Source organism: Mugil cephalus, chromosome 11 (assembly GCF_022458985.1).
Source record: "Mugil cephalus isolate CIBA_MC_2020 chromosome 11, CIBA_Mcephalus_1.1, whole genome shotgun sequence".
Taxonomy (NCBI): domain Eukaryota; kingdom Metazoa; phylum Chordata; class Actinopteri; order Mugiliformes; family Mugilidae; genus Mugil; species Mugil cephalus.
Window position 1 is genome coordinate 13,723,837 of NC_061780.1, and position 26,679 is coordinate 13,750,515.

The 26,679-nt window shown below is 41.3% G+C and overlaps 3 protein-coding genes across 8 annotated transcripts in view; all 3 read left to right on the plus strand.

The window, feature by feature from the left end:
- The first annotated feature begins 1,221 nt into the window (after positions 1–1,221).
- On the plus strand, positions 1,222–9,699 carry LOC125016703 (protein tyrosine phosphatase type IVA 3). 4 transcript variants are annotated; one of them, XM_047599350.1, is made up of 7 exons: positions 1,222–1,658; positions 4,071–4,475; positions 6,849–7,061; positions 7,200–7,292; positions 7,386–7,516; positions 7,739–7,813; positions 8,086–9,699. In XM_047599350.1, exons 3-7 carry the CDS (start codon positions 6,966–6,968, stop codon positions 8,201–8,203), a joined length of 513 nt encoding a protein of 170 aa, XP_047455306.1. In that variant the 5' UTR covers positions 1,222–1,658; positions 4,071–4,475; positions 6,849–6,965; the 3' UTR covers positions 8,204–9,699. The 4 variants fall into 4 exon arrangements, with proteins under 4 accessions (XP_047455306.1, XP_047455304.1, XP_047455303.1 ...); XM_047599348.1 differs by having other exon boundaries at positions 1,223–1,658; positions 6,865–7,061; XM_047599347.1 differs by having other exon boundaries at positions 1,227–1,658; positions 6,924–7,061.
- A 913-nt stretch (positions 9,700–10,612) lies between these two features.
- Positions 10,613–20,873, plus strand: LOC125015789 (zinc finger protein ZFAT-like). 3 transcript variants are annotated; one of them, XM_047597747.1, is made up of 25 exons: positions 10,654–10,679; positions 10,784–10,814; positions 11,220–11,378; positions 11,548–11,715; positions 12,032–12,160; positions 12,352–12,459; positions 12,563–12,685; positions 13,049–13,122; positions 13,550–13,638; positions 13,767–13,853; positions 13,975–14,123; positions 14,217–14,308; positions 14,462–14,610; positions 15,098–15,899; positions 16,106–16,232; positions 16,972–17,204; positions 17,369–17,450; positions 17,708–17,827; positions 18,505–18,678; positions 18,788–18,876; positions 19,028–19,166; positions 19,297–19,403; positions 20,172–20,259; positions 20,378–20,475; positions 20,553–20,873. In XM_047597747.1, the coding sequence occupies exons 2-25, from the start codon at positions 10,784–10,786 to the stop codon at positions 20,751–20,753; spliced, it is 3,618 nt and encodes a 1,205-aa protein (XP_047453703.1). In that variant the 5' UTR covers positions 10,654–10,679; the 3' UTR covers positions 20,754–20,873. The 3 variants fall into 3 exon arrangements, with proteins under 3 accessions (XP_047453705.1, XP_047453704.1, XP_047453703.1); XM_047597749.1 differs by having other exon boundaries at positions 10,613–10,814; positions 20,559–20,873; XM_047597748.1 differs by having other exon boundaries at positions 10,618–10,814; positions 13,553–13,638.
- A 488-nt stretch (positions 20,874–21,361) lies between these two features.
- Positions 21,362–26,679, plus strand: part of LOC125017023 (MDM2 binding protein) — a 32,191-nt gene continuing 26,873 nt past the window's right edge. Inside the window, exons 1-7 of the mRNA XM_047599852.1 lie at positions 21,362–21,550; positions 21,829–21,912; positions 22,000–22,073; positions 22,570–22,718; positions 23,021–23,079; positions 23,485–23,629; positions 24,041–24,155. Of these exons, the coding sequence (XP_047455808.1) occupies positions 21,484–21,550; positions 21,829–21,912; positions 22,000–22,073; positions 22,570–22,718; positions 23,021–23,079; positions 23,485–23,629; positions 24,041–24,155 (693 nt within the window). The 5' untranslated portion in view covers positions 21,362–21,483. The remainder of the gene's footprint in view (positions 21,551–21,828; positions 21,913–21,999; positions 22,074–22,569; positions 22,719–23,020; positions 23,080–23,484; positions 23,630–24,040; positions 24,156–26,679) is intronic.

The window sequence follows — 26,679 nt, forward strand, 5'->3', positions numbered from 1 at the left end:
ACGGACATGGTGTCCTGTGGTGTCTGGAGACGCAGTGTTGTTAGTGGGGGGCCTTTGGGTCCCGCGGGTTGAGGGGAGGGGCCTCTGTGGTTCAACCCACGGATACTTGATCAGTTTGTGATTTAGTGAATTTAGAGGCCAGGTCAACACCTTGTGCTGCTTTTCATGTTTATGTGTCTGTGTCAGGCTGCATCCTGCTGGGGATGGCTGCTGGCATCAAGGAGTGTCATTGCTATGGCGTATGGGGTGCCTGGTCTGGTCTAGGTGGGTGGTACATGTCTAAGTAACAGGTCCAAAGTTTTGCCAGAAGAACAGTTGTCACCACATGATCAATGTTACTCACTTCTCCCGTCGGTGGTTTTAATGTTGTGGCTGATGGATGTTGTGGCTTTTTTTTTTAAGTGGGACAAAAAAGCTTAAATAAAACACACACAAAGCAGCACTGTAAGAGCAGCAGGCTGAACATCCAGTTTTTAATGTGATGCTAATTTTAGCAAGTAAGAAGTGTTTTTTTTAAAGCTCTCTATGCGCGGGTGAACAGTCACTTGCACTCAAAGTGATTGATAGTGAGGTGAGGCCCCGACTTGCTCCGCTTTAAAAAGTCCAGGCCTGTGACTGCCTTGTGACTCTCATAGCGGTACCGTGACCTTGTAAACGAAATGATGCGAAAGAAAAGAAATCAGAAGAAAGACTGGACAAGAAACCTCTTCTCAGCAGTTACTTTGGGAAGTGTGCCCTTCAAAAAAAATAAAAAAATCTATTTTTAATGACATGTTTGGACAAAAACATCAACCATGCAGCGACCTCGTGCTATAGGTCGCCTGCAAGAAAACAAACAAACATGGTACCAATGTCACTTAGGGAGAAAATTAATTCCATGGATTGGGACTCAAAGGGTTGACTTGTCCAATCTGTCTGGTAGCTCAAAGGACCATCTATTTTTAGATGGCTCAGGGGAGAGGAGGGAGAGGAGGGAGAGGAGGGAGGGAGGGGAAAAACAAGGAAAGGTCCAGCTCGACGTGTCATCTATTCATAAGAGCAATTATCTACTATTTAAAGTTGTGTTGGAAAGAAGCACGAATTGAGGCTCCTTTGATAGCACGAGAGCACGAAGTTCCACGGCTCAAGCAGGTGACGGTTGAAAAGGTGAAGGCTGGAAAAGAAAGGAGAAGGACCCCCCCCACCCCGCCTTCCATACTCATCAAGTGGCTGCTGGAAGAGAGGAGGGAGAAAAGAGTGGATGAAGAAGTGGAGGAAGAGGAGGGCGGGGAGCAGAGCTCTCTCTCTCTCCCTCTCTCTCTCTAAGAGCATTAACTGTAGAGCGTTCTGGTGGTGACAGGGCTGTCAGGGTCAGATGGCTGCTCAGCCTGATTAGACCAGCTCACAGCAGATCCTCAGCCCGACACGCTGCTGCAGCGAGGCACAGCTACAAACTGGGGCGTGCGGGACGTCTCAGGCGTAACTGAGAAGCTCCAGACGGGACAGGCGGGGGTGGAAAGCAGTGTTGTAGCGGAGCAGAGCTACAGGTTATAAACTTTCACTGGATTTTTCAACTTCTCGCAGCACGAGACAGAAAGCAGGTGGACTTTCACGAGGGAAAAAGAGAAACCAGAACTCGTTAATTTCAGGCTTGGAGATGACACTAAAGAACTAAAGCGGTAAGACCAAACACTCAACACATATTCATTTTTGTTTCTGTTTCTGCCAGATAATAATAGCACGATTAAATAATATGTCGTAAATCTGACGCTCAGCCAGAGGTACAGCTTTTTAAAAAGAAGTCCTGATGTGACAAACGTTTCCACAGATGCCAAAGATAGTAATTAAGGTAATCACAGAAGTTCACTGGAACAGGAAGAGAGGCGTGTACTGGCCCCGGAGATACTTGTTTCAAAAAAAAAAAAATCATGTGTCATAGTATCAGCCACTAGTACAGACAGAGCTATAAATACAGCTGCAGGTATTCAGTGTGTGGGGGTTTACTATAACAGGCAGTCAGCTGGTTGTGTGTCAGGTTGTAGAGCTGCTGCTGCTACTGCTGTTGACTTCTGCAGGACTTTGGGGCTGCTGCCTGTTTTTCTGGGGCCTGTTCAGCAGTCAAGTTGTCTGCTGAGGTAAGGTTATTGGGAAGGTTATGCTCAAAGAAATAATTCTATATTAAGCCTGAAACCCAGCGTCCTCATCTGGGGACATTATGTTTTAGGTTTGTGGCAGCTTATCCTGCTTCATTTAGACCTGTTGTCCCCATAAGGAGACACTTTTCTCTGCTATGTAGCGAAGGGTCAACACACTTATTTACTTATTTATTAACTTTTCTAGTTTGATATGGAAAGTACTCGTTTGAGGACGTTGGGATTTCATTGTTTCCAGTTTAATATTTTGGCACATATTGGGGTTTTAAATTGTAATATACAGTCAAATAATCCCTGTGTCCACATGTTGTTTTTCAGAAACTACTGCCAGTTTTTTATAGTTTTTAGGTCCCACTAATCCCAAATACCTAAAGATCTTAATCGTATCTTAAATTAAGATGCATTCCAAACAAATGCTTGGGTCTCGGGAGGTTAAGTCTTCCAGTCTTTAACTGGAAGTCAGTAGAGGTGAATGTGCTGTTGTAGGATTTATCCCGTTTAAGGCTACTACTCATTGTTAAGTTAAGAGCTTAGTATGTAAGCAAGGCGGGCTTTACAGTTTTAATTGGAATTACTCCCTCATTCTCGTTTGTGCTTTCAAATGCTGTTTCGATATCATGTCACTCTGCTTTACAACTAAATCCTTCATGTAACAATGAAGCCCTTAACTCTTGAGTACTGTTTAGATGCTTCACAGTCAGTTGCGTTAGTTTGCGACATCCCCTGTTATGTGGCCCCGTGCACCTGTTATTTGCTTGTGCTCGTCTTGCACGAAGGCTTCGAGTAAACTTTCTTTTTACAATTCGCATCGAGTCGCTGGAAAATAATTAAGGCCTGCCCTGATTAGTTGTATCACAGGATAAATTCTTTTATAGAATAATTATAGAATAGGTCTCCTCTGGATGAGTGCGTAAGTCTGTGTGTGTGTTTATGAATGTGTGTGTTTTCAGAGGTTTCCGAGGTGAACCGCAGATTACCAAGATTAGCTCAGGGCTTTCCCTTGTTGTTTACTTGTTGAGTGTATGGGTCGGGTACACGTCACCATGCTTAGCCTCCTTCCTTCGTATTTCCCTCTTCTACCAGTTATCAATCATTTATTTATCTGGAAAGATGCTATGATGCAGCTAATTGATTTGATATCAATTCTGCGCCATTAAAAAAAACAGAGCTTTGTATTTTCAGTATAAAAAGTGGATAACTGTTTTGAATAAAACGAAGATGAGCACACTGAGTTATGTAACTGTTAATACAGTAATTTAGAGGAAGCCCCTCTAATTTAGCAGTAGTAACCCCCCTCACGCTTTATTAACTTTCAACATACTTTCTGCAGATTTATCAAACTAACGTGTGCAGTTCAAGTTGTTTAAAGACAAAACCCTGCAAAACAAACTCCTTTAAATCCCATAAAATGATTTTCTCTCACATTGTCCCTGCTGGTCCACAACTAAACAACCTTCAGATATTGATGCCTGATCGCTGCTTTACAGATTATTGGTCTCACATTTCTTCACATCAGATTTAATTCTGTTGACACCGTGAAGACGTCCTAGTTTTTTTCCAGCTCGCGAAGCGTCCGTCACCTGTTCTTTGTCATCTGTGACGCGTGTAAGCGAGGCGGTAATGTGCTGGTATTTCTAATTGTTTAATCAGCTATTTTCATGAAAAGGGAGGCAGAAGCTGCATGTGTATTTAAAAACACAGCATATGAACAATAGCCCATGAATTTAATTAGTGTATGTTGTTGTTGGACGACTTCTACAAACAGATCATGAGGCAAAATGTGTCAGACTCAGATTCCCAGTTAGCATATTATAGTCATATATAATAGCCTGACTTACTTGATACCCAGCTGAAACACTACAAAAGTCACACAAAATATTTTTAGCCCGGAAGTAAAATGTTTAACCTTTATTTTTTTTTTAATGTTTTGTACTTTAGAACCGGTGGTTGATGGAGTTTGTGCGGCGGAGTGGTGACTACTGCCACGCCCAACACATTTAGACCCCGTCTGGGATGAAGCTGCGCCATGCAGTGCTGGGACCATGAACCCTGAAAGACCACTGGCCTTCAGCCTCTGAACCTGCCAGCTCATGGGGTAACAAGTGGAGCCTTGACACTGGAAGCTAACTGGAGAGAGCAGAAAGGAGAAGGACGCGATCAAAACAAAGAGACAGCTGACAACTGTGGCCTCCCGGACTATAGGACATAGCCAACTGATGGGATAGCAGTCAAGAGAAGAGCACCTTATAACTGGGAAAACACTTTAAACTTTTATAAAAAAACAGGAAGGACAGACTCACCTGGAGATCTGATATACGTTGAAGGAACAGGAGCTGACAGCAGGTGAGGAGAGATTGGACAAAATACAGTGAACACTTCAACTCTGCTTTACTAATATGAGCTATTGTTCTTAGAATAGCAGGAATTTCATGTAGTTTTATACGTTGGTTAGTGGAATCTGAAAGTAAAGTAAAGTAACTACTAGACGGTGAAAGTTCAGTCTTCAAGGCTTCAAGTTTGGATACCGAATTTCCCATTAGGCCGAGACAGGCCTTCACACAAGTTGGACGCAACTCACATTTAGGGTGAGCTCAGAAATTTTTTTGCACAATTGGAAAAAGGCCAGTCATTGTCTGAAGCCAGTCGACCTCTGATAAACCTCAGAAAAATTGTTCGGCGCCGAGATGTCTGAACATCCAAAAGAAATGACAATTTACTGAAACAGCTGTGGCCAAAAGTTTCGAGAATGACACAACTTTTAATTTTCACAAGTCTGCTGCCTCATTTTTTAAGATGACAATTTGATTTGCACAAAAAGGGAGGGACTCACAGGCTGGTAGTAAGATTGCATCTAAATCCACTATTTACTGGATCATTAAGAACATCAAGGAGAGAGGGTCAGTTGTTGTGTAGAAGCCTTTAGGGCGCCCAAGAAAGGGAGTGCCTCGATCCTAAAAGGATCGGGGCACCAGCAGTGTAGAGCTTGCTCAGGAATGACCTGGTGTCAAGAAGGGCAGCAAAGAAGCTACTTCACTTCAGGAAAAACATCAGGGACAGAATGATGTTCTGCAAAAGGTACAGGGACATAAGTGTTTCTGATGAATCCCCTTTTTGACTGTTTGGAGCATCTGGAAAAAGGCTTGTTATGCCAACAGTAAAGCACCCTGAGACCATTCATGTGTGGGGTTTCCTTTCAGCCAAGGGAGTGGGCTCACTCACAACTCTGCCTAAGAACACAGCCATGAATAAAGACTGGTACCAAAGCATCCTCCGAGAGCAGCTTCTCCCAACCATCCAAGAACAGTTCGGCAACGAACAATGCCTTTACTAAGTGGCTTTGGGTACAAAACATCAACATTTTAGGTCCATGGCCAGAAACTCGTGGCAGGTAGACAAACAAAAACCCATTGATTATGAAAGATTGGGCTGCCATCATTCAGGAAGTGGCCCATCCAAAGAAGGGTCAACACTGCAAATATTGATTCTTTGCATAAACTTAATGTAATTGTCAATAAAAGCCCTTGACACTTACAAAATGCTTGTAACTATACTCAAGTATACCTCATTAACATCTGACAAAAAGATCTAAAAACACTAAAACAGCAAACTGTGTGAAAACCCGTACTGGTGTCATTCTCAAAACTTCCAAGGCTGTAGAGGACACCAGAACCATTGTTTTTACTTAGAAGGATTAGTACAACGTTATACCTGGCTTAGTTAACCCATCTTTATTTGATCCAAATGATTCTAATCACAATAAAATCAAAACCATTTCCATTTATACACTGGAGCAAGATGAAAGATAGACGCCGCGTACTGGTACGTTGATTTATCAAGCCAGGCTGACGTGTTGACACCCTGGCAGACGCTTTGACCTGTTACAGCAGTTAAGGCGCAGGTGCAACACTTTTCATTAATGATGGATCATCGTGTGTCCGCAGTCCGACACAGACCCAGCATGTGCTAAGTCCCTGGAACTAGCTCATCTGAATGCAGCGCAGCCGCTTCAGTTACGTGTGCGTTTCCTGCCGTGACATGCCAGCGTGTCTGTAGTGAGAAAAGCTTAATATATTTGACATAGGTGTGAGATGTCCCACTCTAACAGGCGCGATAGTGAGATGTCAGCCAAGTAGATGTACGCCCGAAATAAAGAGGTCTAATCAAGCAAAGAATTGGAGACGCCTGTGAGGCTGGAGCAAATGTTTTATGCATACCTACTTTATCTGCAATATTGCTCTCAGGTTTGAACACTAGGTGCCCCGTAGTCAGCTTTTTGCATGATTTTAGACATTTTAAAATGAATTTGGTTCAGTGTGATCTAAGCACAAAGATGGAAAGTATTAAAATCAATTTTGCTAAATAAAAGAAAATGTGCGACAGCTTTTGTTTTTTCAAGTTGCATGTCTTATGTTTATTCAAATATATATTTGCACTATTTGAAATTCTTGAAATTCTATTCTAAACTAAGCTGGACTATTTGCCTGTGAGTACTAGATTTACAGCTAAGGTACGGATGTTTATTGCTCATAATATTTATTTATTACTTTTTCATAACTGTAACTTGTGTCATACTACAAAAAGACACTGACCAGCCAAAGCTAATACACACTGATGACGAAACTTTGCGGGCAGCATTGAACCCAAACCTGTAAATCTGCATTTCCTGACGGAAAATTCAGAAGGTGCTCTAAATATAGCTCGTCTGATTGAAAACAGTTCTATGTCTGTACAGATGTACATTTCTTCCTGTCTGTGAGCTCTCGACGAACAACTAACTGCTAAACCTTAAAGGCCATAGATCCTCGAGGGAGGTCGAAGGTCACGTTGGCCACCATGAACCGTCCGGCTCCTGTGGAACTGTGCCACAAGAACATGAGATTCCTCATCACACACAACCCCACAGACAGCACGCTCAACTCCTTCATAGAGGTAAGAACCGTGTGTACCAGATGGAGCTGTGCATCCCCTTTTGATAACACGTATGATACATATATGCGATTCTCCAATCTAGCTGGATACATTGATTCAGTTGTTAGAGTTTTCTTCTACTGATGTCGTCCCTTCCAGGATCTGAAGCGGTACGGCGTCACAACCGTGGTACGAGTGTGTGACGTCACCTACGACAAAGCACCTCTTGAAAAAGATGGCATTAATGTGGTGGTAAGGACAGGATGCAAAAACAAACAGCACTTACACTAAAATTAAAAGCATCAGATAGTTAATCATCCGGCCTGTTCTTCTTTTGTTTTTTAGGATTGGCGCTTTGATGATGGAGCTCCGCCACCCAGTAAGCTGGTTGATGACTGGCTGAGTCTGCTGAAGAAGAAGTTTCAGGAGGATCCAGGAAGCTGTGTGGCTGTTCACTGTGTGGCTGGACTGGGGAGGTAAGCACCTGTCCCTTACCTTTAAAACTAAAGGGCTGGGGCTGTGCCAAAGTGTTCCCCCAAGATAAAAAAACAAAACAAAACAAAAAAAAAAAAAAACCCGGCCTGATACTACTGAACATGCTGGGATCAACTTGAGAATGTGCTGCAGAAAAACACTTTGACTAAAGAGCATATTACAGATCAACAAATGTGTCTAAGAGTGTTTATGCATGCATACAGGGCTCCTGTGCTGGTCGCTTTGGCTCTGATAGAGAGTGGGATGAAGTATGAAGATGCTATTCAACTCATCAGAGAGTAAGGACATTTACATACTACGTCCTTTATGACATTCATCATGAATTAACAACTTTCACAAGAAAGTGAGAACATTTGTGCTTAAATGCCAGTGTGTGTATAAAACTGAACTTTTGTGGAGTCGTATTATTGGATAATCTGACTAAAGAAGAAATGCATCACGAGGCTATGAAGGATGATTCTTACAAGTGATTGTACAGTAAACATGGATGCATCACTCGTTAGATTTACCATTAATACCCACCATGGCTGTTTTTGTTTTTTTTTTGCAGGAAGCGTCGCGGAGCCATCAACAGTAAACAGCTAACCTACCTGGAGAAGTATCGATCGAAGCAGAGACTCCGTTTCAAAGACTCTCACACACCCAAGAACAAGTGCTGCACCATGTGAACGCACACGAAGACAAAAAGACACCCACACACACACACATCCAGACTCCTCCTACCCTTCAGCGAATTTCTCAGGAATCCCACTGTGAAAGCCTTGAGTCATCATCCCAAACACTGAGATACTAAACCTCCTCTACGTCCACTTGTATCCAGGAAGTTTCGCTTTTGCAGAAACGTCACCATGCTTTGATGATTGATTGATTATTTTGTTGGCATGTTTACTTCATTTATTTTAAGTAACAGTGAGCGAAGATGGGAAAAGATGAGCGAAGGAGAGAAAATCCCATATAAAAACCCATTGTTGATGCTGCGTGAGTTATAACGGGTGTATGACTCATGTTGAAATTTAAAAAAAATTCACATGCGAGCCCGTTGGGAACAACATAACAGATTTAGTGTGGGACTGATGCACAGGTTGTTCTTTAACACCTTAAACCTGACATGACCTCTATGTTTAAACTTAATCAGGGTATAAAATTACACTCAGGATATTTTTAAGTGAAAACTGTCAGAGACACGTGACACGGGAATAAAATTAAGTAAGGACTCAGTTCGTCCCCTTTAAATTACTGTCAAGATTCACCTTCTCATTTACATTAGTCCTGCTGCTGTCTTTTCTCTGTATAGCTGGACATTAAGGCTCATCTCAAGCCAACATTTTCTGACCTTCGGCTACGCTATGATTGAAACATTCTGCGTGAAGCATTTTGGTGAACATAAACCCTCCGTTTAGTTTGGTTGCAGACACCTTTTCAATATTACTTGATATATTGTGTTCACATAACATGTTTACATATCTGTGTGTGCAGTAAGTTGTATTACGTTGTGTTTTGTTTACTGACACACTATCAAATTTCTCTAAAAAAAGGAAATTCCAACAGGATCGTGAATGTTTCGTGTCACAACATACCGACAATTACATTGACTAATTACAATTTATTAGCTTGAGAAATAAGTGAACGGCGACACAGGTTTTACCTTAGCACAAATATTGCTGCGCATCATGGCACTGTTTAGTCTAGGTCACAGCTTTCTTACACATATAGGAGTGTTTACTTCATTTGTATTGTTCCTGAATGAAGCATGTAAACAACTATTTCTGACTTTTACTGCATTTAAGCTTTGTTGCTGGTAATAGAGCATGCACTTTCTATTTGTAACCATCCACGCTATATATATATCTGCTTAATCTGATCTGACGTCCTGGACAAAAATTTGGAAAATCAGAGGGTTTGAGAGTGAAATGAAGAAACAAAAGAGATTAACAGAGGGTCGAAAGAGAAGAGAGGAGCTAACATCTGTACCTGAAACGTGTTTGTTCATATAATGTGTGCGCATGTGTTTGTTTGAGTGTGCGTGTGTGGCAGTCTTTGGTAGATATTTTTTTGGGGAAAATGGCCTGAGCTGTAATTTTTTAATGTAAAAAAACATCATGCTGTAAATGTCTGTCTATACATCTTTGCGTTGTTTAATAAAGGTTTGTCATTGTCCCTATAATAGCTGGTTTGTTGATCAATTTTCAGCAGTTTTTGACATTCTAGTCCTTCTTTGCATCTTCATTTTTACCTGAAATGTTGAAAGCACAAACAACTTCTGTAGGCAAAATCAAGTTCAACCAGAGAGCTGGGCCTCACTGTTTAATTGCTCATTCAAAGTCACAATTAAATAAAATAACAAATTATGTAATTAATTTCATAGTAAAACTTAATTTAATTACTGCATAATTTGTAATTAAAAGGTTGTTTCTTCAACAAATTAAGTTGCCAATGCACACACAGCATTTGTTGACCATCCTTTGAAACAATGAGTGTGAAACTTCTGCAAGCCCCAGCGCCAAGAGACCTAAAGGGTCATTTAGCCTGCTCAGGTCTCCACCTAGAGGCTTCCTTGTATGCTTACACTTCAATATGGTGACACACTGCATCAAATGAGTTTTATTGTATTCTAGTTTGGATGCAGTAAGTTGTAAAAATGGTATGTCATAGTATGAGAAAGACAACTGCACTTACGGAGTTTCTTGCCACTCATACATTATTCACAGAACTGAACAACCTACTTGCATGAGTGGCAAAACATAAACAAACTCTCCAAGTCCAGTTGCATTTTCCTTAAAGTAGTTTTGGATATAGTGTGTCGTAAAACACTTGAGCTTTGCCACACTGACGAAACTTAACTTCTCTGTTTATTCTCTACGCATTGGAAAATTAATTGGCATAATTATATAAGCCGAAAAATCCTATTCGCCAGTGTTATTTTAAATTTAAATTAAAACTACCTGAATGAAATAAACGAAAATAAACTGTGTTATTTCTGTGGTAGGATAAGCGGTAGTAGAAGATGAGATGAGGTTTCTGTGATTTACTAATTAACCGCAGTACCGACCTCCCGCCACAGAGGGCGCTGTCTGTCAGGCTGCCACCGGTTCCGTCTACTTCCGGTGACTGCAAGGACTAGTGTCGCAGATTCGACAGAAATGTGTACGAGCTTAAAGTAAAATAACGCTTTAAACCTTAACACGGTTAGTAGTTCGCGCCGTATCCGTGCATATAAGTTAATAATTCAGTATCACTTTGCTTGTTAGATGCCGGAGGAAATGAATGGCGAAAAGGGAGGTAAGAATATTGGACTAGCTTCAACTCGAATGTGTTTGTCGGGTCTTCATGTTAGCTTATCATAATAAACAGACCTGTTCAGTTTAAATAGGCGCTCATTTATTTTTGGTTCAGATTGTGGATACATTCATTCAAAGACTTCCAAAAAAGAATTATATAAATAAATAAAAGTTAAAATAATCTAGCGTGTGGTGTGTCACATTGAGTTTCAGTTTTCTATCATTCAGTTTGACACCTGTCGAGTAAAGTGGGACCTGCTGAGTATGAACGATTTAAAAGAACTGCACAGACGCCTGATTTTGCAGAAAATATAAGAAGCTACACGAACTAGATAACAATAGGCAAAATTTAACACATGACTAGGTTATCTTGACTGTGCTACCCTTTGTCCCCCTGTCTCTCCAGCTGGTTCTGTGTTTATGTGTCGGCTGTGCAACCTCTTCTCACCCAGTCGCCCTCAGCTGCTGGCCCATTGCTCTGAGCTGCACCCCCAGCAGGAGCCTCCAGATGACATCATCATCCCGCTGCAACCCCTCCCTGCAGATCCTGTGGAGAAGTTGCCAGGTTAGAGTGTAATGGATCTGTATAATGGCACGATCACTGTCGCAAATTCTCTGCTGCTGATGAATCATTGTGCACGTGTGAGCAATGAAGACGCTTTGAAAAAAAAAAGCTGTTCGTAGGATAAGCTTGTTGTTGAAGTTTTGTTTTCTGCTCTTTGATGGGCTCGTAGAGACGCCACTAAAGAGAAAACGAGGACGACCAAAAGGCTCAACGAAGAAGATACGTAAAGATCTTACAGACGATAAGGTCATTTCCACCTGTTCTACGGAAGATAATATTGAAACAGAAGAACAGAAGGATAAGGATGAAGTAGATCAACAATATAGCTCAGTAGAAGGTAGTACTGCCATTCATATATTCATATATTTTTATATTTTTTACACTGATGCATGTATTCTTATTCTAATTGCCTCCATATTCTTATTGCCTACATTGCTCTTTGTTTTGAACACTGGTACACTTTCTTTTTTGATCTGAGAGATCTGCAGATCTCTTTGGCAGCTGTCTCTGACCTTGCTTTCCTGATTGTTGACATAGTTTTCCTACCCACAAGAATAACATTTAAGCCAAGCGTGTTGTTTTTATTTCAGCTAAACCAGCTGTTATCACTGCATCATTACTCTGTTTTTTTGTTTTTGTTGTCTTCTGCTAAGGCGAAAGCCGTGATGGGACATCGGGGCTGCAATGTAGAAACTGTCATCGCTCATTCAGCAACCGACGACAGATCCTCAAACACATCTGCCTGAGAGAAGAGGACGAAGAGGAGGATGAAGAGCAGAATGGTGAAGAGAGAGTTCATTAAATTTCAGTGGTAGAAAGACCAGTGTGAGCCATTGACGCTTTCAAAGGACTATAATTACTAAAGGAGCATGCTGGAAGTATTAGAATAAAGTACAGAGTGATATAATTTGCATGTATTTATTCTATTTGGCCATGAAAGGTTATTCTGATTAATGGACATAATTATTTGCAGGAAGCCTCTGTGGTGGAGAAGAGGGCTCTGGAAATGTGGATCCTGCAGAAGCTGATCCAGACCAGATAAAGCAAAACACAGCAAGAGAAGGAGTTGTCAGAGCAAAAGGTAACTTTAAGACCAAGACATGGATTCTTAAAATGTATTGTTACCATGAGAATCTATTAATGGGTGTCTTTAATTAAAACGCTCTCTTGTTCTCTGTCTGCAGATGTGGGCAAACACAGAGCCCCGAGAATGAACCGAAGTTGCATCTCCAAAGAAGGAGGTCCATTAGTGGCAAACAAAAAGACTGTCATCAGTGTGGTTCTGACAGAAGATGAAACACTTCCTGGTCAGTTTAATTTACATGTATTGGGATTTATTTTATGAGTTATGATAATAACGATCAACTATAACTGTAACAACTGTCGTTGTGCTTTTGTTAACTTAGAAGCCCTTTATTAATTTAAGCTCTTCGTATTTACACAGGGGTCAGATCAGCTCTTCTTCCATGTAAAGTTGGTCTTTTGCATTTGCTGAAGTTGCAACTACTAAAGCTTCTCCTCCACACTCATATAGTTGGTTGCAATGCTTAACATCACCACTAGATGTCGCTAAATTCCACACTGGTCATTTTAGCTTAGTTATTTATGCTTGTTTTCAGATTTAATGGCTAAACATTTATGAGCAAAATGTTTTGACTTAAATTCAACAGGTGTCACTAAAATGGTTCCAGTAGAGGGGAGTTCAGCAGAAATAGAGGCTGCAGCTGTACAAGCTCAACCACAGGTAAGCACAGGAATGACATGGAAGATTTAATTTATACAAGAGGGCAGGTTAATTAACCAAGGTTTAGAGATACTTCTTACATTTATGCATCCAGTCCAATACCATAGTGTTGTGTAGAATTGTATTAATGCTGCTCATAACCTTAACAATGACATTAAAAGAGAGCAACAACATTTCCTTTCAGAAGCAGTCGCATAAAGTACTATAATACAAATAGTTGTTTTTGGGGACAGTTTACAGTTTATCCTGAAACTAGTGTGTATTAAGGTCTCTACAATTATTATGTGATTGACAAACATGAAATTGTTACAGAGTCTGAAATGTTGCAATCCTGTTCATGTGTTTGTTTTGGTTTTGTTTGACTTTTATTACATAATAACTATTTTAACATATTCTGTGAATTCCTGTTTTTGTTCTGGGCTTTCAGCAGGCTGCAGTCCCCCAGAGTGAATCCCAAGACCCTGCAAGTCAAGCCACGTCCTGTGAGGTTAGCCCTAAAACAGACGAGCATCCAAGGTAGTATAAACAAAAAAATGGCTCTTAAAGACACACATAACTGATAATCACACCAGTAAATTCTAATTCTTGTTGTAGTAGTGTCACCTGTGAATGTCTGCTGATCTGATCCCTTTGCTTTCTGGTAGCGGCTCTGAACCGACCTCCACAACAACAGCAACAGCAACGAGCCAACGAGGCTTCCAGGAATGTTCTATCAAGCAAAATGCCCCCAAGTACTATTTGCTTATTTTAATCATTAGGCATCGTGATATTTAGCAGCTCAGCACCACAGTAGCAGATACAATGAAACGTGGTCCGTCGGTGGATGTAATATTGTCTCCTTCTTTGTCCCAGTTTACTCCAGAGCCAGTTGAAGATCTTTGCCTGTGAGTTCTGTAATAAGATCTTTAAATTCAGACACTCGCTGGTTGCCCACCTCAGGACGCACACCCAGGAAAAACCCTTTCAGTGTCCGCACTGTGACTACGCATCAGCCATCAAAGGTTAAAACAGACTCATTGTTTGGTTTTCAATACTTTTACACAACTTTTTGAGACCATGTCAAATGAAAGTACTGGATTTTTTCCCCTTTAAAGCCAACCTGAACGTTCACCTGAGGAAGCACACGGGAGAGAAGTTCAGCTGTCAGCACTGTGCTTTCAACTGCCTCAGCCGCGGACACCTCAAGGTGTTGTCATTGATACCTCATTATTATCATTACGTTGACTTTTAGATGAAATTTAGATCATTGTGCGATTTATTATTTTTGCGTTTCTGTTTCTCTGTTTTGACTGTACGTCTAATAAACTGGGTATATTTTCCTGTGTTTCGGATGTTGCAGGTTCACATAGAGCGAGTCCATCTGAAGGTGAAGCAGCACTGCAGCTTCTGTGAGAAGAGGTACTCTGACGTGAAGAACTTGCTAAAACACATGGAGAAACAACACGACCTAAAAGACCCAGCTGTTCAACAGAGCTACCAGCAACTGAGGTTTGATGTTGAGGTTTTCAGTGGGCGGGGGGGTTGAAACCTGGGTTACAGATGAGATTAAATAGACACTGATTGGTTTTAGATAAATCAGTCAAAACCAAATTTAATTGAAAATAGACTGAGAGATTTAGATTATTTTGAATTTAATGCAAGCAACACTTTCCAAAAATATTCAGAGATAATCACGTCCAGACTAATCACAGCTGTTCAGTACTGGTTTTTGCTTTGTCATTTGCATATGGAGATTTCCACGGATCCCCAAATGATATTATGCACTGTAGATGATTAAATCCCCGATTTTTAATTTTAATTTTCAATTACAAACTTCTCTCCCATCAGAGGTTTTTTAGCTTTGCACATGTCAACAAGTAGCACAAAACGTCCAAAAAAGCCCTGGTCTCCTGAGGCCTAACTTTTTATTTTATTTCTTATTTTTTATACTCTTTTTATGTCCTTTTAATCAAATCAACACGTCTGCCTCATCTAGATTAAAGACTCGCCAGGGCCTCAGGCAGCTCCTGTATCATTGCCCCACCTGTAACAGACGCTTCAAGAACCAGCTGGAGCGCGAGCGCCACATGCTGGTCCACGGGCCCCAGCGTCCCTTCGCCTGCCTTCTCTGTGACCACGCCGCCACCAAGATGGCCGCCCTCGCCGCCCACGTCAGGAAGCACCTCTTCCTGTACGTGTGCTGCGCGTGTGACGAGAAGTTCGTCAGCTCGCAGAGGCTCAGGAGCCACCTGAAGGAGTCTCACGGCGAACTGGATCAAGAGCAGGCCTTCGCCGACTGCGTCGACAGCAGCTACTGCCTGATAGAGCCCGGCGGAGGAGGCCTGTGGGGGGGCGAGGCGAGCGGGGACGCAGAGCAGAGGCCAGTGCAGGAGGGGGAAGGTGGGGAAGAAGGGGGAGGCGAGCAGCCGAGTGAAGAGAGGCAGCAAGAGAACGTAGAAGAGCAAACCACGTCTCAGGAGGGATGTACAGAAGGATTGGAAATCGAAGTTGTCATGCGAGGTTCTCAGTACGGAGATGAGACAACATCTGTGGAGACATCACACAGTAAGACAGTAGACTCATGCACATCTGCAGCTGAAGGGCTTGAAGAGGAGACGTCTTCATCTCCAGAGAACATTCACACCCCTCTGCTGGAGGACAAGACGCACACAGACGCAGAGGACGTAAATGCAGCCAAACACACACTCGTGCCTTCATCATCTGGAAACGCAAACTGCTCGTCTGATTTGTCTTCTGGTCCTCTGGTGGATGATAACCAAACTCCACAGTCAGAAAAGGTAAATGCAAGTATAGTTAAATGGTTTATGCATTTCTGAGATGGTGATCAGCACTCAAGTCCATCTAATTATACCCTCTAAATCATAGACCAAACGGCCACCTGTAAGTCTTCATTAGTGTTATTAGTCTGTCAGTTCATTGATTGATTTATGTGTCTAACATAAATGACTCCTCCTCCTGATCTGTTCCTTTCTGCTTCTACTAGGTGTCAGAGGTTTTCCATCCGAGTGCGTTCCAGCAGGTGTTTTCGTCTCTCAAGAAGACTCCGCTCAACATGGAGACTTTCCAGCGACTCAGGAAAATCTATGGAGACCTGGAATGTCAATACTGCGGTGAGCTGATGGACAACCCCCGGTGGGTTGGCTGGTTTTGTTTTGAATTCTTTCAAACAAAGTAACAAAGTCTATCTCTTCATAAACTTTAAAAAAATAAAAATAAAATTGTAATAGGTCAACAGAACACAGTGAAAGAAATTTACCACCCTCTTGTAGCCTTAGTGGCCAAAAACGTCCACGTCCAAAAACTGCTATAAAAATGCAGCGGATTAATATTTTTTTCTGATTTGTTTTTCTGCATAAATCTCTTAAATCACTTCAGAACTTTACAAAACTACCAAAAATACAATATATATATTTTTAAATGCCACTTTGATCACTTGAGGTCACCGTTGTTTTTACAAAAAAAACGTGAAAAATTATCTATTTTCCATAAAACTAACGTTGCTTGGCTGGGGCAGATCTGTCTTGGGTATGACCAAGATTATCTAAAATATTGACTTGTTTGCGTCATTAATTTTTTGTGTAGCATCAGATTTAAAATGTACTACCCTCTTGTAACCTTAACAGAAAAAATGTCACATTGACTTTCATTATAACTACATTTTTTGAGCTCTCTGCCACGGTACAACGAAATCCTTCGTTCTGCAATATTATGGTTTCATTTATGAGAAAAATGGTCAAATGTGTAATTTTTGGTGTTCAACACTAAAATTAGCCATTTCCCCACTATAGGGCGTATGCATAAAATGTTTGTTATGTCTTCTAAAATATATATATTTTTTCTCTGGCACAGGTAAGCTGTTCTGGTACAAAGTCCACTATAATGTCCATGTACGCACACACACCAAGGAGCACTCGCACTACTGCTCAAAGTGTAGCTACTCTTCCATCACCAAGAGCTCTTTGAAGCGGCACCAGATCCAGAAACACAGCGGCCAGCTGCTGCGATGCACGAATCCCGGCTGTAAATACGCCACGCCTGACAAATACAAGCTTCAAGCCCATCAGATGTTGCACCAGGAACAGGTAACCAGTGTGAGGACATATCGAAAAGCATTTTGATCAGCTGAACAATCTCAGTTCATTGTGACGCACTGAGATTTTTAAATCACATTGTCTCAAATTGTTAATCGCATTCCAGAATTTCCATTATGTCTGTGAAGAAAACTCTTTGTCTCGTTTATTTACAGGGGAAGAGCGCCACCTGTCCTGTCTGCCAGCACAGCTACCAAGAGCACAGACTAAAACATCACATTCAAAAAGCCCACCCTGGTAAAGAACATACAAATATATCAGCAGACGAGGACACTATGTGATCATGTTTGCACTTCAAACCCAAACATCTGTCGTCACGTGGACACAGAGATGACATATTTATGAGAGGATAGTTTTTTCAAATGAATTCACTTAAATTCTTTGAACCACAAATATCACACCTGACAAAAAATGCATTAGGAAATAAAAGTTAGCCAAGCCTTAACAATCACTTTCCTGATTTTCCTGATTTTGTGTTTGCATGTTTTGGACAGACACGCTGCCTCCACATGGTAAAGGTCTGATGGTGCAGCGTGCAGAGAAGTGCCCCTACTGTGAGTCCTACTTCCTGAAGAACAGCAGTGATTTCCAGCAGCACATCTGGGCCCACCAAGGTGTGATATTGCTTTGCTTTCAACACACACACACACACACACACAGCTCAAGCCGCGGCACATCTGGACCCCCTCCGAGCTTCTGCACAGTGTCTCTCTGCATCATTACTTTAGAGCTCAGCTTCCAACCTGCCTGTCTTCCTCCTGGATGCGCTCCAGAGGGATGGACTAGACTGAAAACACACACAGATAAATGATGAAAGCAAAAACAAGCAAACTACAGTTTGCTTTTTTTCCCAGTGCCTGCCAATGTCCTATAACAAGGTCTGTAGGAAGAGAATTCCTCTGTCCCAGCTGGACTCACCTTGATGAGCTATTTACCTTGAAGTTACATCTGTCCTGAGGCTGTGTTAGAAATCCAGCACAGGTGTCGATGAATGACTTTGAGAATGTAGTCGTTTTATATATAACCTTGCAACATGCAGTAGGTTTATTTGGCGTTACTTACTGTTTGCTTTTGGCACTCGACAGGCCCACCTCACTGATGAATGCACAATACAACAGTCAGTTATAAAAAAAATTTGCCCACAAGTATCTCTAACAAGTATCTGGCCAGTCATGGTGCATGTTGAAATAAAAAAGTCAGGTTTTTAACCTTTAACTACCTTTAGTTTTTTTTTTTGCTTCTGCTAAGATGCTGGTTGTGTGTGTCCGTGTGTTTGTGTTGATGCGTACAGGTTTGAAGCCATACGCCTGCAGTGTGTGTGACTACACAGGCCGCAGTAGGAGTAACCTGAAGACTCACATGAACCGACACAACACGGAGAGACGTCACCTCTGCGATCTGTGCGGCAAAAAGTTCAAATCCAAAGTGACGCTGAAAAGCCACCGGCTGAGCCACACAGACGAGGGTACGTATTATCCGCTCTTTCCTTCTTTGCGCTGGCGTCATGAACCAAATCATCATTAATACTGAGAGACTCAGGTGGAATAATGAACACGCTTCTGTGTTTTCTCCAGGAAAGCGGTTTCAGTGCTCGGAGTGCGACTTCACCTCGGTCAATAAACCTCACCTCATCAGACACATGGAGCAACATGCTGACTTCAAGGTCAGAATACACACACACACACACACACACACACACGCACGCACACACACACACACAGCCCAGCACACACACAGCACATAGTATTTCAGTAGTGACAGGACTTAATGCCGGTATTTCATTGAAATCAATTATTTTGTTTCCTACTCTGCAGCCATTTCGTTGTGCTCACTGCCACTATTCCTGTAACATCGCTGGAGCTCTGAAGCGACACTACAACGTGAAACATCCCGATGAGAAGTATGAGAACGCTGGACCTGGACTGCCAAACCCTGATACTCTGCTAGAGCAAGGTCCTTCATCTTTAGTTCTGCATGTTCTGATGTCAAATATGTCAGATTTGTTCATACTGTATAAAAAACAAAAAAAAAACATGTGTGTTGGGCATAGTGTAGCACAGGTTTTGTGTGTGTCTTTGTTTAGGTGGTTTGAAGTGTCCTGAATGTGACTTCGTTTACGGCACAAAGTGGGAGCTGAACCGTCACCTGAAGTGCAAACACAGTCTGAAAGTGGTGGAAGGCACCTGGGAGGTACACAAACACGCAGACAAATACAAACACACACACTTATTTTATAGCTTGAACGTTACCAGCACACAGTGGGTGAACTTTTTGACTTGTACCATGAACTAGCAACGCTAGCGACGCTAAGTTAAGATTGTAATTAGAATTAGAAAACCTTTGTTTGACCCACAATGGGGTAATTGCAGTTTGCAACAGTATGCCTAGGGGCATAAAAATAACAAGAACAAAGAGTGGACTGTATAAAAGATGAATAGTAGGATAACATAGAATGGAATAAAAAAAACACAAGTATTGACATATATACAAAAATTATTGAATTGCACAGATAATGATTGTACACAGGTTTGTACCCAGTACATATATAAATGTAAATGTATTGAACCTTGAGGTGTAAATAAGTAAACTGTTTGATTAATAGTGATTAAAAGCCACCATCTTACTGAGGGTCGACTCTGCTGAACCATCACACAGAGACTTTTATAAAGAAAACTTGCGGCTGCTAGATTCTTCATTAAGGACACAATTAAGATTATTTCATCTTAATTGCGTCTTTAATGAAGTTGTGTCATAACATCACATTTCTGTGGTAGATTTCATAAAATAGGTGAAATATTTAGAATAAACCGTACAAGTAAGATCTGTTTCTTCAGTTTGATTAGACACAAGAAGACAATCTTTGAGCAAACACCAGAGGACTTTCTAACATGACAGTGTTAGTGTAGCCAGTGTTTTGATACAATCTCTGTTTTCTCAATTTTCTCTATGAATATTCAGGTGGGGGAGGAAGTGGAGGCCCAGTATGTGTCCGTGGAGGATGAGGAGCAGCTTACAGAGGCACCTTTGGCAGTTCTGCAGGACAACGGTACCAACAGCAGCTGTTTTACCGGCTCAGATAAAGTGGAGGAAGTCCACATTTATACTGTTTTTATGTTAAGATATGATGTAACACAACATGGTAATTGTGTGTCTTTTCTGTTCAGTTAACATCCAGCAGATCACTGAATTCAGTTCAGAGACTCAGGACGCCGTCACCTCCATGGTTGCCATGGCTCCGGGCACTGTGACCGTAGTGCAACAGGTAAACCACACGGCGTCACCTTCTGAGGAAATGATGAGCTGCTGCATCGCAATGCTGATTTCGAGCTGTTTCTGAAGTTGCAGGTAGCTGATGAGGAGGAGGTGGGAAACTGCGGCAACCAGCTGATGGTGGTGAACGCTGAGGGGGCTCTTAATAGCAACCAGGTGATGGTGGTGGAGGAGGGACACGGCCTGGAGGCCCTGACTGTCCTCACTCAGGGAGAAAACGCGCACCACTACATTGTCTACGTCCAGGAGCACACTGTAGAAATCAACTAGCAACATCAGCATTTTGTCATCATGTACCAATAAATGATTAAATCAGGATTGATTGAAGGCTGTTGCGTCAGCATCAGGACTTTCTTTCATCTTATTTTTCAATAAAGTGCAATACTACGATTTTGTTGCATATTTTGTACTTTCAAGGTATATTTAAATTAAATCATTGTGTGTTTTCAGTTTCTAGAAGTCAAGTCTGAAAAGGTGAAGATGGTCAAATAATTGCTGCAGGAGTTTTGATCCTCTTGGAATCAAGTCTGAAGACATTGAGTGTCTTAGAAAATTTTCTTACAAAATGTAAACGTTACTGTATGTTAGGAATCGATTTCAGATTGTGACATGATGTTTAGCAGGTGGCAACATAATTGAGAAACAATAACATAACCAATTTGCACTTGTCATAATACAATAAGGAGCTCCACCAAGAAGACCAACATCAGCATGAGTTTCCCCCACACCTGAATTAAAACAATATAATTTTTTCTCAAGAGAAATACCCTTATTGGCGGATATATGACATGATATATGATATAAAATTGTACCGGCCCGTGTGGTAGTTCAGTGTCAGTCCTGCAGGGGGCGGTGGCGGTGACGTGCTGTCTGAGCTCTGACAGAAGAAGAAGAACTGGTGGGAAATTTGACAGTGCGCGAAAGTTTGTTGTTGTCCACAGACCCGGACAAGATAACCACACACAAACATTAACCGTGTGTTTACTTATGTTTACACGACATGGACCGGTACGTGTTGGTTGTATCCTTATGCCAAACTGATAACGACCCGGCGCACGATTACAAATGTAAGTTTAAACTCGCACTTAAAGCGTACTCTGCTAAATATTCAGCTAAATGCTAAACTGAGTTCATGTAGCCATTAGCTAAATGTGTAGGCTTACTGTAATATGTGCAAATGTTTGACTTATAAAAAAGTTGATAAATGTCAGTTCTTTGAAGAATATGAGATGTTAGAAGCACTTATTTATGAAATGCAGATTTAGGATGTTTTACTTGTACATTTCTAAATTAAGGCAGTAGTCACTCATGTTGTGGTGGAGCCTGATCTCATCATTGTCTGCAGGTTTGGAGCCTCTAAAGCAGATACACGACAGACTTGTGGACATTTCAAGTCAAGAATCATTGAGAGGGATCACTGTGTTTCCAGGTACAGTGATTTATAACTTTATGCTTCCACATACAGTTTTTATAGCACACCTTTCCTTACCTGTTTTCCACTCTATTGTTTTTCCAGCTTGTTCTCTCAGTGGTAACCCATCGGCTCAGAGGTGGTACTTTGCCGTTCAGGCTTGCCATGGATTTACACAGGTGAGACAGTTTTACTATAGAGTTGGTGTATGTTTCTAGGACGAGAGGATAACTTACCATAAAAGTGCATAAAGCCTTTTTAGATATTTGACACAATAAATGTGCTAAAAGTCTTCACAGGTCTATAAAATGCTCTGCAAATGATGAATTAATAGCTTATTAACAGAGTTAAATGAGGAGGAATGCTTTTAAACTAAAGAGGTATAACTGTGTATAATTGCGTTGTTGTTAAGACATTGACAATTCAGTGCTACACAAACTTAGCCATGCTCACTTCACACTGTCACAGTCTTTTTGGTTTTGCATTAAATGCAGTTTACAAATAAACTTTTTAACCCACCTATGCTGACCTATCCAGTTAAAAAGGAGATGAAGCATTCAAGGAGCAAATATTGAAGTATTTTACTATTCAAGCAACTGATATCCTGTACATGTAAAGGAAACAGGCAAAGAGTGTGATCTGTATTCACAGATAAATCTGTCACTTGTTTTGCAGTTTTGCAGCTCCGACTGGGAAGAGTTGGGGACAGGCCATCAGAAAACTGACAGCGAGGAGGAGAAGCCTACTGCTGTGGAGGAATGTTTAAGTTTTCTCAGTGATCAGGAGGCGACGGACCAAAAGGCCGACCAGGCGGCGCTGACAGAGTGAGAGACTGATTATATGTTCAGCATTTAATGTAAAAACTGATGTGTTGTTGTTTTTCTATGAAGTGACTTTGCTCTGTAATTAATTAATTGAAGAGAAAACTATTTCGTAATTTGTGTAATAATATATGTATCTAATAAATTAGGAAGTTGATCTTGAAATAACCCTGATGATGTACGAGGAAAATTAAAAAATTAAATAAAATGTGGACAAAGGTATTATTTAGAAAATATTGTTCATGTGTGACATAGAACCCAGATGTGATGTTTTTACACTTTGGCTGAATGTCTTCATTGAACAGGCTCTTAGAGGAGGCTGCAGAAGGGCTGAATCTGCTGTCAGACAAGCTGCCACCTCCAGGTACAGTTGACTGGTCCACTGTTTAGTGTTGTCAGTTTCTACTGACAACATTTCAAGATGAAAACTTTTACTGATTGTGAGGAACAAAAAAAATAAAGAAAAAAAATCTTACCTGAAGCTCATCTCAGCCTCGTAGAAAAGGTTCCCTACTTTACTGGAGTGCATATAAATATATGTATATACACCCACCAGTGCAAAGAAGCTCCAACTTCTATTTAGTAAGCCTCCTTAATTTACATTTTTAAGGAACATTTCTTTGCACATTACTCGAATTAAAGCAATTTTGTCACAACCATTGGTCATTGACGCACTAATTGAAATCCTGTGTGTACTATACTGTATGTCAGGTGAAAAAAAATTAGACTTATCAAATCACTTTTGGTGTGTCCTCCTTCGCTCCCTCAGGTAAAGCCTTGCTGGATGTTCTGCTGCTGGGTTCTGCTGAGCAGTCGCCTCCCGTTAAAGACCTGCTGCCTCTGCTGGGAGCCCTGAAACACATGTCCTGCTGGCATGCGGCAAAGATTACTGTGGTTGCACAGCACACTACAGGGTGATGACAAATACACAGCATTATATTTACTCTTATTAAAAAAAAAAAAGATAAATAATCTTTTAACCAGTCTGATAAACAGCAGATTGCTCATATCTAAATACGGACTAAACATACAAAAAGTTACTTAGTTAAGTATTTTCATCCATTTCATTTATTTTTTTGTTTGTTTTATTTTAAATCTGTTTGTGACTTAGTTTGAAAAGATGATGCGTTATCGTTGGAAATCATTGTATTACTCATGAAATTCTCCAGATTGGCCACTAGGGGGAGTTAGATGAATAAATATTACAAAATGCATTACACAATCCCTAAGTGGTTTATTGCTGCTTTGTAAATTTACTTGTTTACTTTTTTTACTTGACTCTGTGTTCATGAAATAAAATGTAACGTGAGTGATTCTTTATTCAGGTGGCAGAAAGCGGCGTCCTCCCTGAGCGCCAGTCTGGTGGAGCCCGCTCACCTCGACAGCTGCGTCGACTACAAGGAAATGTGGAGGGGAGGCCTGGTCATCAGAGAGAAGAAAGTAAGGGCATGTCATCATTTAAGCTGATGGAATTGGTGGTGTAAGAAAAAAATTGCACCAGAGAGAGAAGTTCAAAGCCGACTAATCCGCGTATGTGGTCAGTGATAGAGTAACTGTCCGACAGAAACACCACCAACTTATGGAAGAAAGATTCAGGAAGCAGCTCTGTTTCTTACTTTATTTCACATTTTTCTTATTTACTAAGGATATAGGTAGAGAACAGAACTTAAAACGTAAAACTTTCTTGTAATTCACACTGTCATGTCCACAGCAGAGTGCCTCTTTATGACACAGAACCCTTTAAAGGTCCAAAAGAGGCACCTTATCACAGAGAGGAAGGGTTTTCAACACGACGTGTGGACAGTGTGTGCAGATTGTTAATCACACAACGTTAAGATATTTAGAAAAGGATAAAGAGGTAGGCATTAGCAGGTATTAGTGCTCTAGCCTTTATAAGTAAAACTTGTGGTGCTGTGGGTGCATTTAAAAGACTAAATCTGGGTGTTTTTTTTACAGGCTCTTTTGTCTTTGTGTGTGGCTTAATACTGTAGAGAGCATGAGAATAAGACGTGTCCTTTTCAACTTACACGCTCGCCTGCCCTGGGCTTTTTATTATGAACTGTAGGCTTGAAACTCAAAGCTAAGCGAGGTTGGAGGAAGACAGCTGAGAGAAGAGTGTTTGCTTCAGGGCCCTCTGTACCATGCTAATCATGGTTCGGAGACTTGAGCGTAATGCCTCGGCGTCTGTTCCCGTGTCCTTTTCATATGAAATAACTCATGCAGTGTGCACAAGGCCATAGGGTACATTCTCGCGTGTCTCCTTTTAATTTGAATTTTTGGCTCACTGGGGGATAAGACCTTATTTGCCGCCGAACAAATCTGGAGGAATCACTGGAGGTCTTTGAAAGGTCATGGGAAATAGCTCCGTCTTGATGGCGTTTTCCCTGGCTGAGCTGTTTTAGCCTGGCCTGGTGTGCCTCCGCTTGGCCCCGCTCTGACCGAGCATCACTTCCCAAGAACTCGGCTGATTATTCATCCTCATAGTGTTAAGGAATGCCTCCGGGCAGTTTCTGTGTGTATTAGGGCTGCGACGGTGGTTTAATAATCCTGTTCTTTACTTTTAGTTTTGCTTTAACAGCTGTATTCCAGGAAGCTGTGGCTCAGGTGGTGGAGTGGGTGGTCATTGCAGGGATGAGTGCTCAGATTAGCACCTTGCATGAGGGCAACGTTATGGAAGTGCAATCCGTTTAAAATTCATGCGCTTTCATTTTCTTGACTAAATAGATTGGAATTATTTGGGATTTGTCCTGCAGACAAAAATATTTGGACACCTGTGCACACATTCTTTTGACCTGGTTCGGGCTGAAGCAGTGCTGTGGATTGATGTACATCGATGTCGTAGAGAGTAACGTCCTTGCAGCTTTTATGCAGCAGTGTGGAGAGAACACTATCCTGTCACAAAGGGAGTTTATCAATATGTATTCTTATGGATTCAAAGTGGAGATGGGCCGAAATGGATGTTTTAGGGTCGATACCGATTTTTTATTTTTTTTTTTTACATCAGCATTGACCAATGGCTGATACAGAGCCCCCTCGCCCCAAAGATAAGATAAAGGAAACCCATCGTTCTATCCTTTGTCTCTCCTTTTGGACACTTTATGCCGCCTCACCTTGAGTTAGGCAAATCTGTCAGTTACTTTTTCCTGCTTGACTCTCAATCACCTGCTTCTCAGTGGACGTCACAGCCGGGTGCTGGAGTCTGCTGTGGCCCGTGGTCCTTCTCAGCCAAATATGTTTAGTTTACGGGCAGTATTAGTCTCACACCTTGACTTTTAACATCAACACAAATTCCTACCGAAAGCTTAACAACAGCACAACAGCTCCAATCTAAATTGTATCAGTGGTTGATTCACAGCCTGTACTGTTAACTTCAGTAAAAACATCAGTTAGCAAACTCCCACTTAACAACAACATCAACAGTAAAAGTTGCTAAAAAAAATAAATGGAAAAATAACCAAAAGAAAAATGATTTTATTTTTTCCCACTCTTATTTTTGGTTGTGCCTGACATGCCTATCACAGTACCAGCATTTTCCAGCTGCACTCACTCAGCTAGTGGGGGAAGGGCCATGTATGGGCTGCACGGGTCCTCAGCGTCTCCAACTGCACAGGGCTGCCTGTGGATACGCCTGTCTGTAAATCTTGCCTAGAGAAAAAAAACAATATATATACAGTGGGGGAAATAAGTATTTGATCCCCTGCTGAATTTGTAAGTTTGCCCACTTCCATAGAAATGATCAGACTCTGGTTTTTATGGTTGTTTACTGGTTATGGGTATAGACAGAATATCAGTCGAAAATGCATAAAAAACACACAATCTAAAAGTTATAAATTGTTATGTATTTTATTAAGGGAAATAAGTATTTGATCCCCAAGCACAACACAAGTCAGTACTTTGTAGAGAAACCTTTGTTGGCAAGCACAGCGATGAGACGTTTCTTGTAGTTGGTCACCAGGTTTGCACA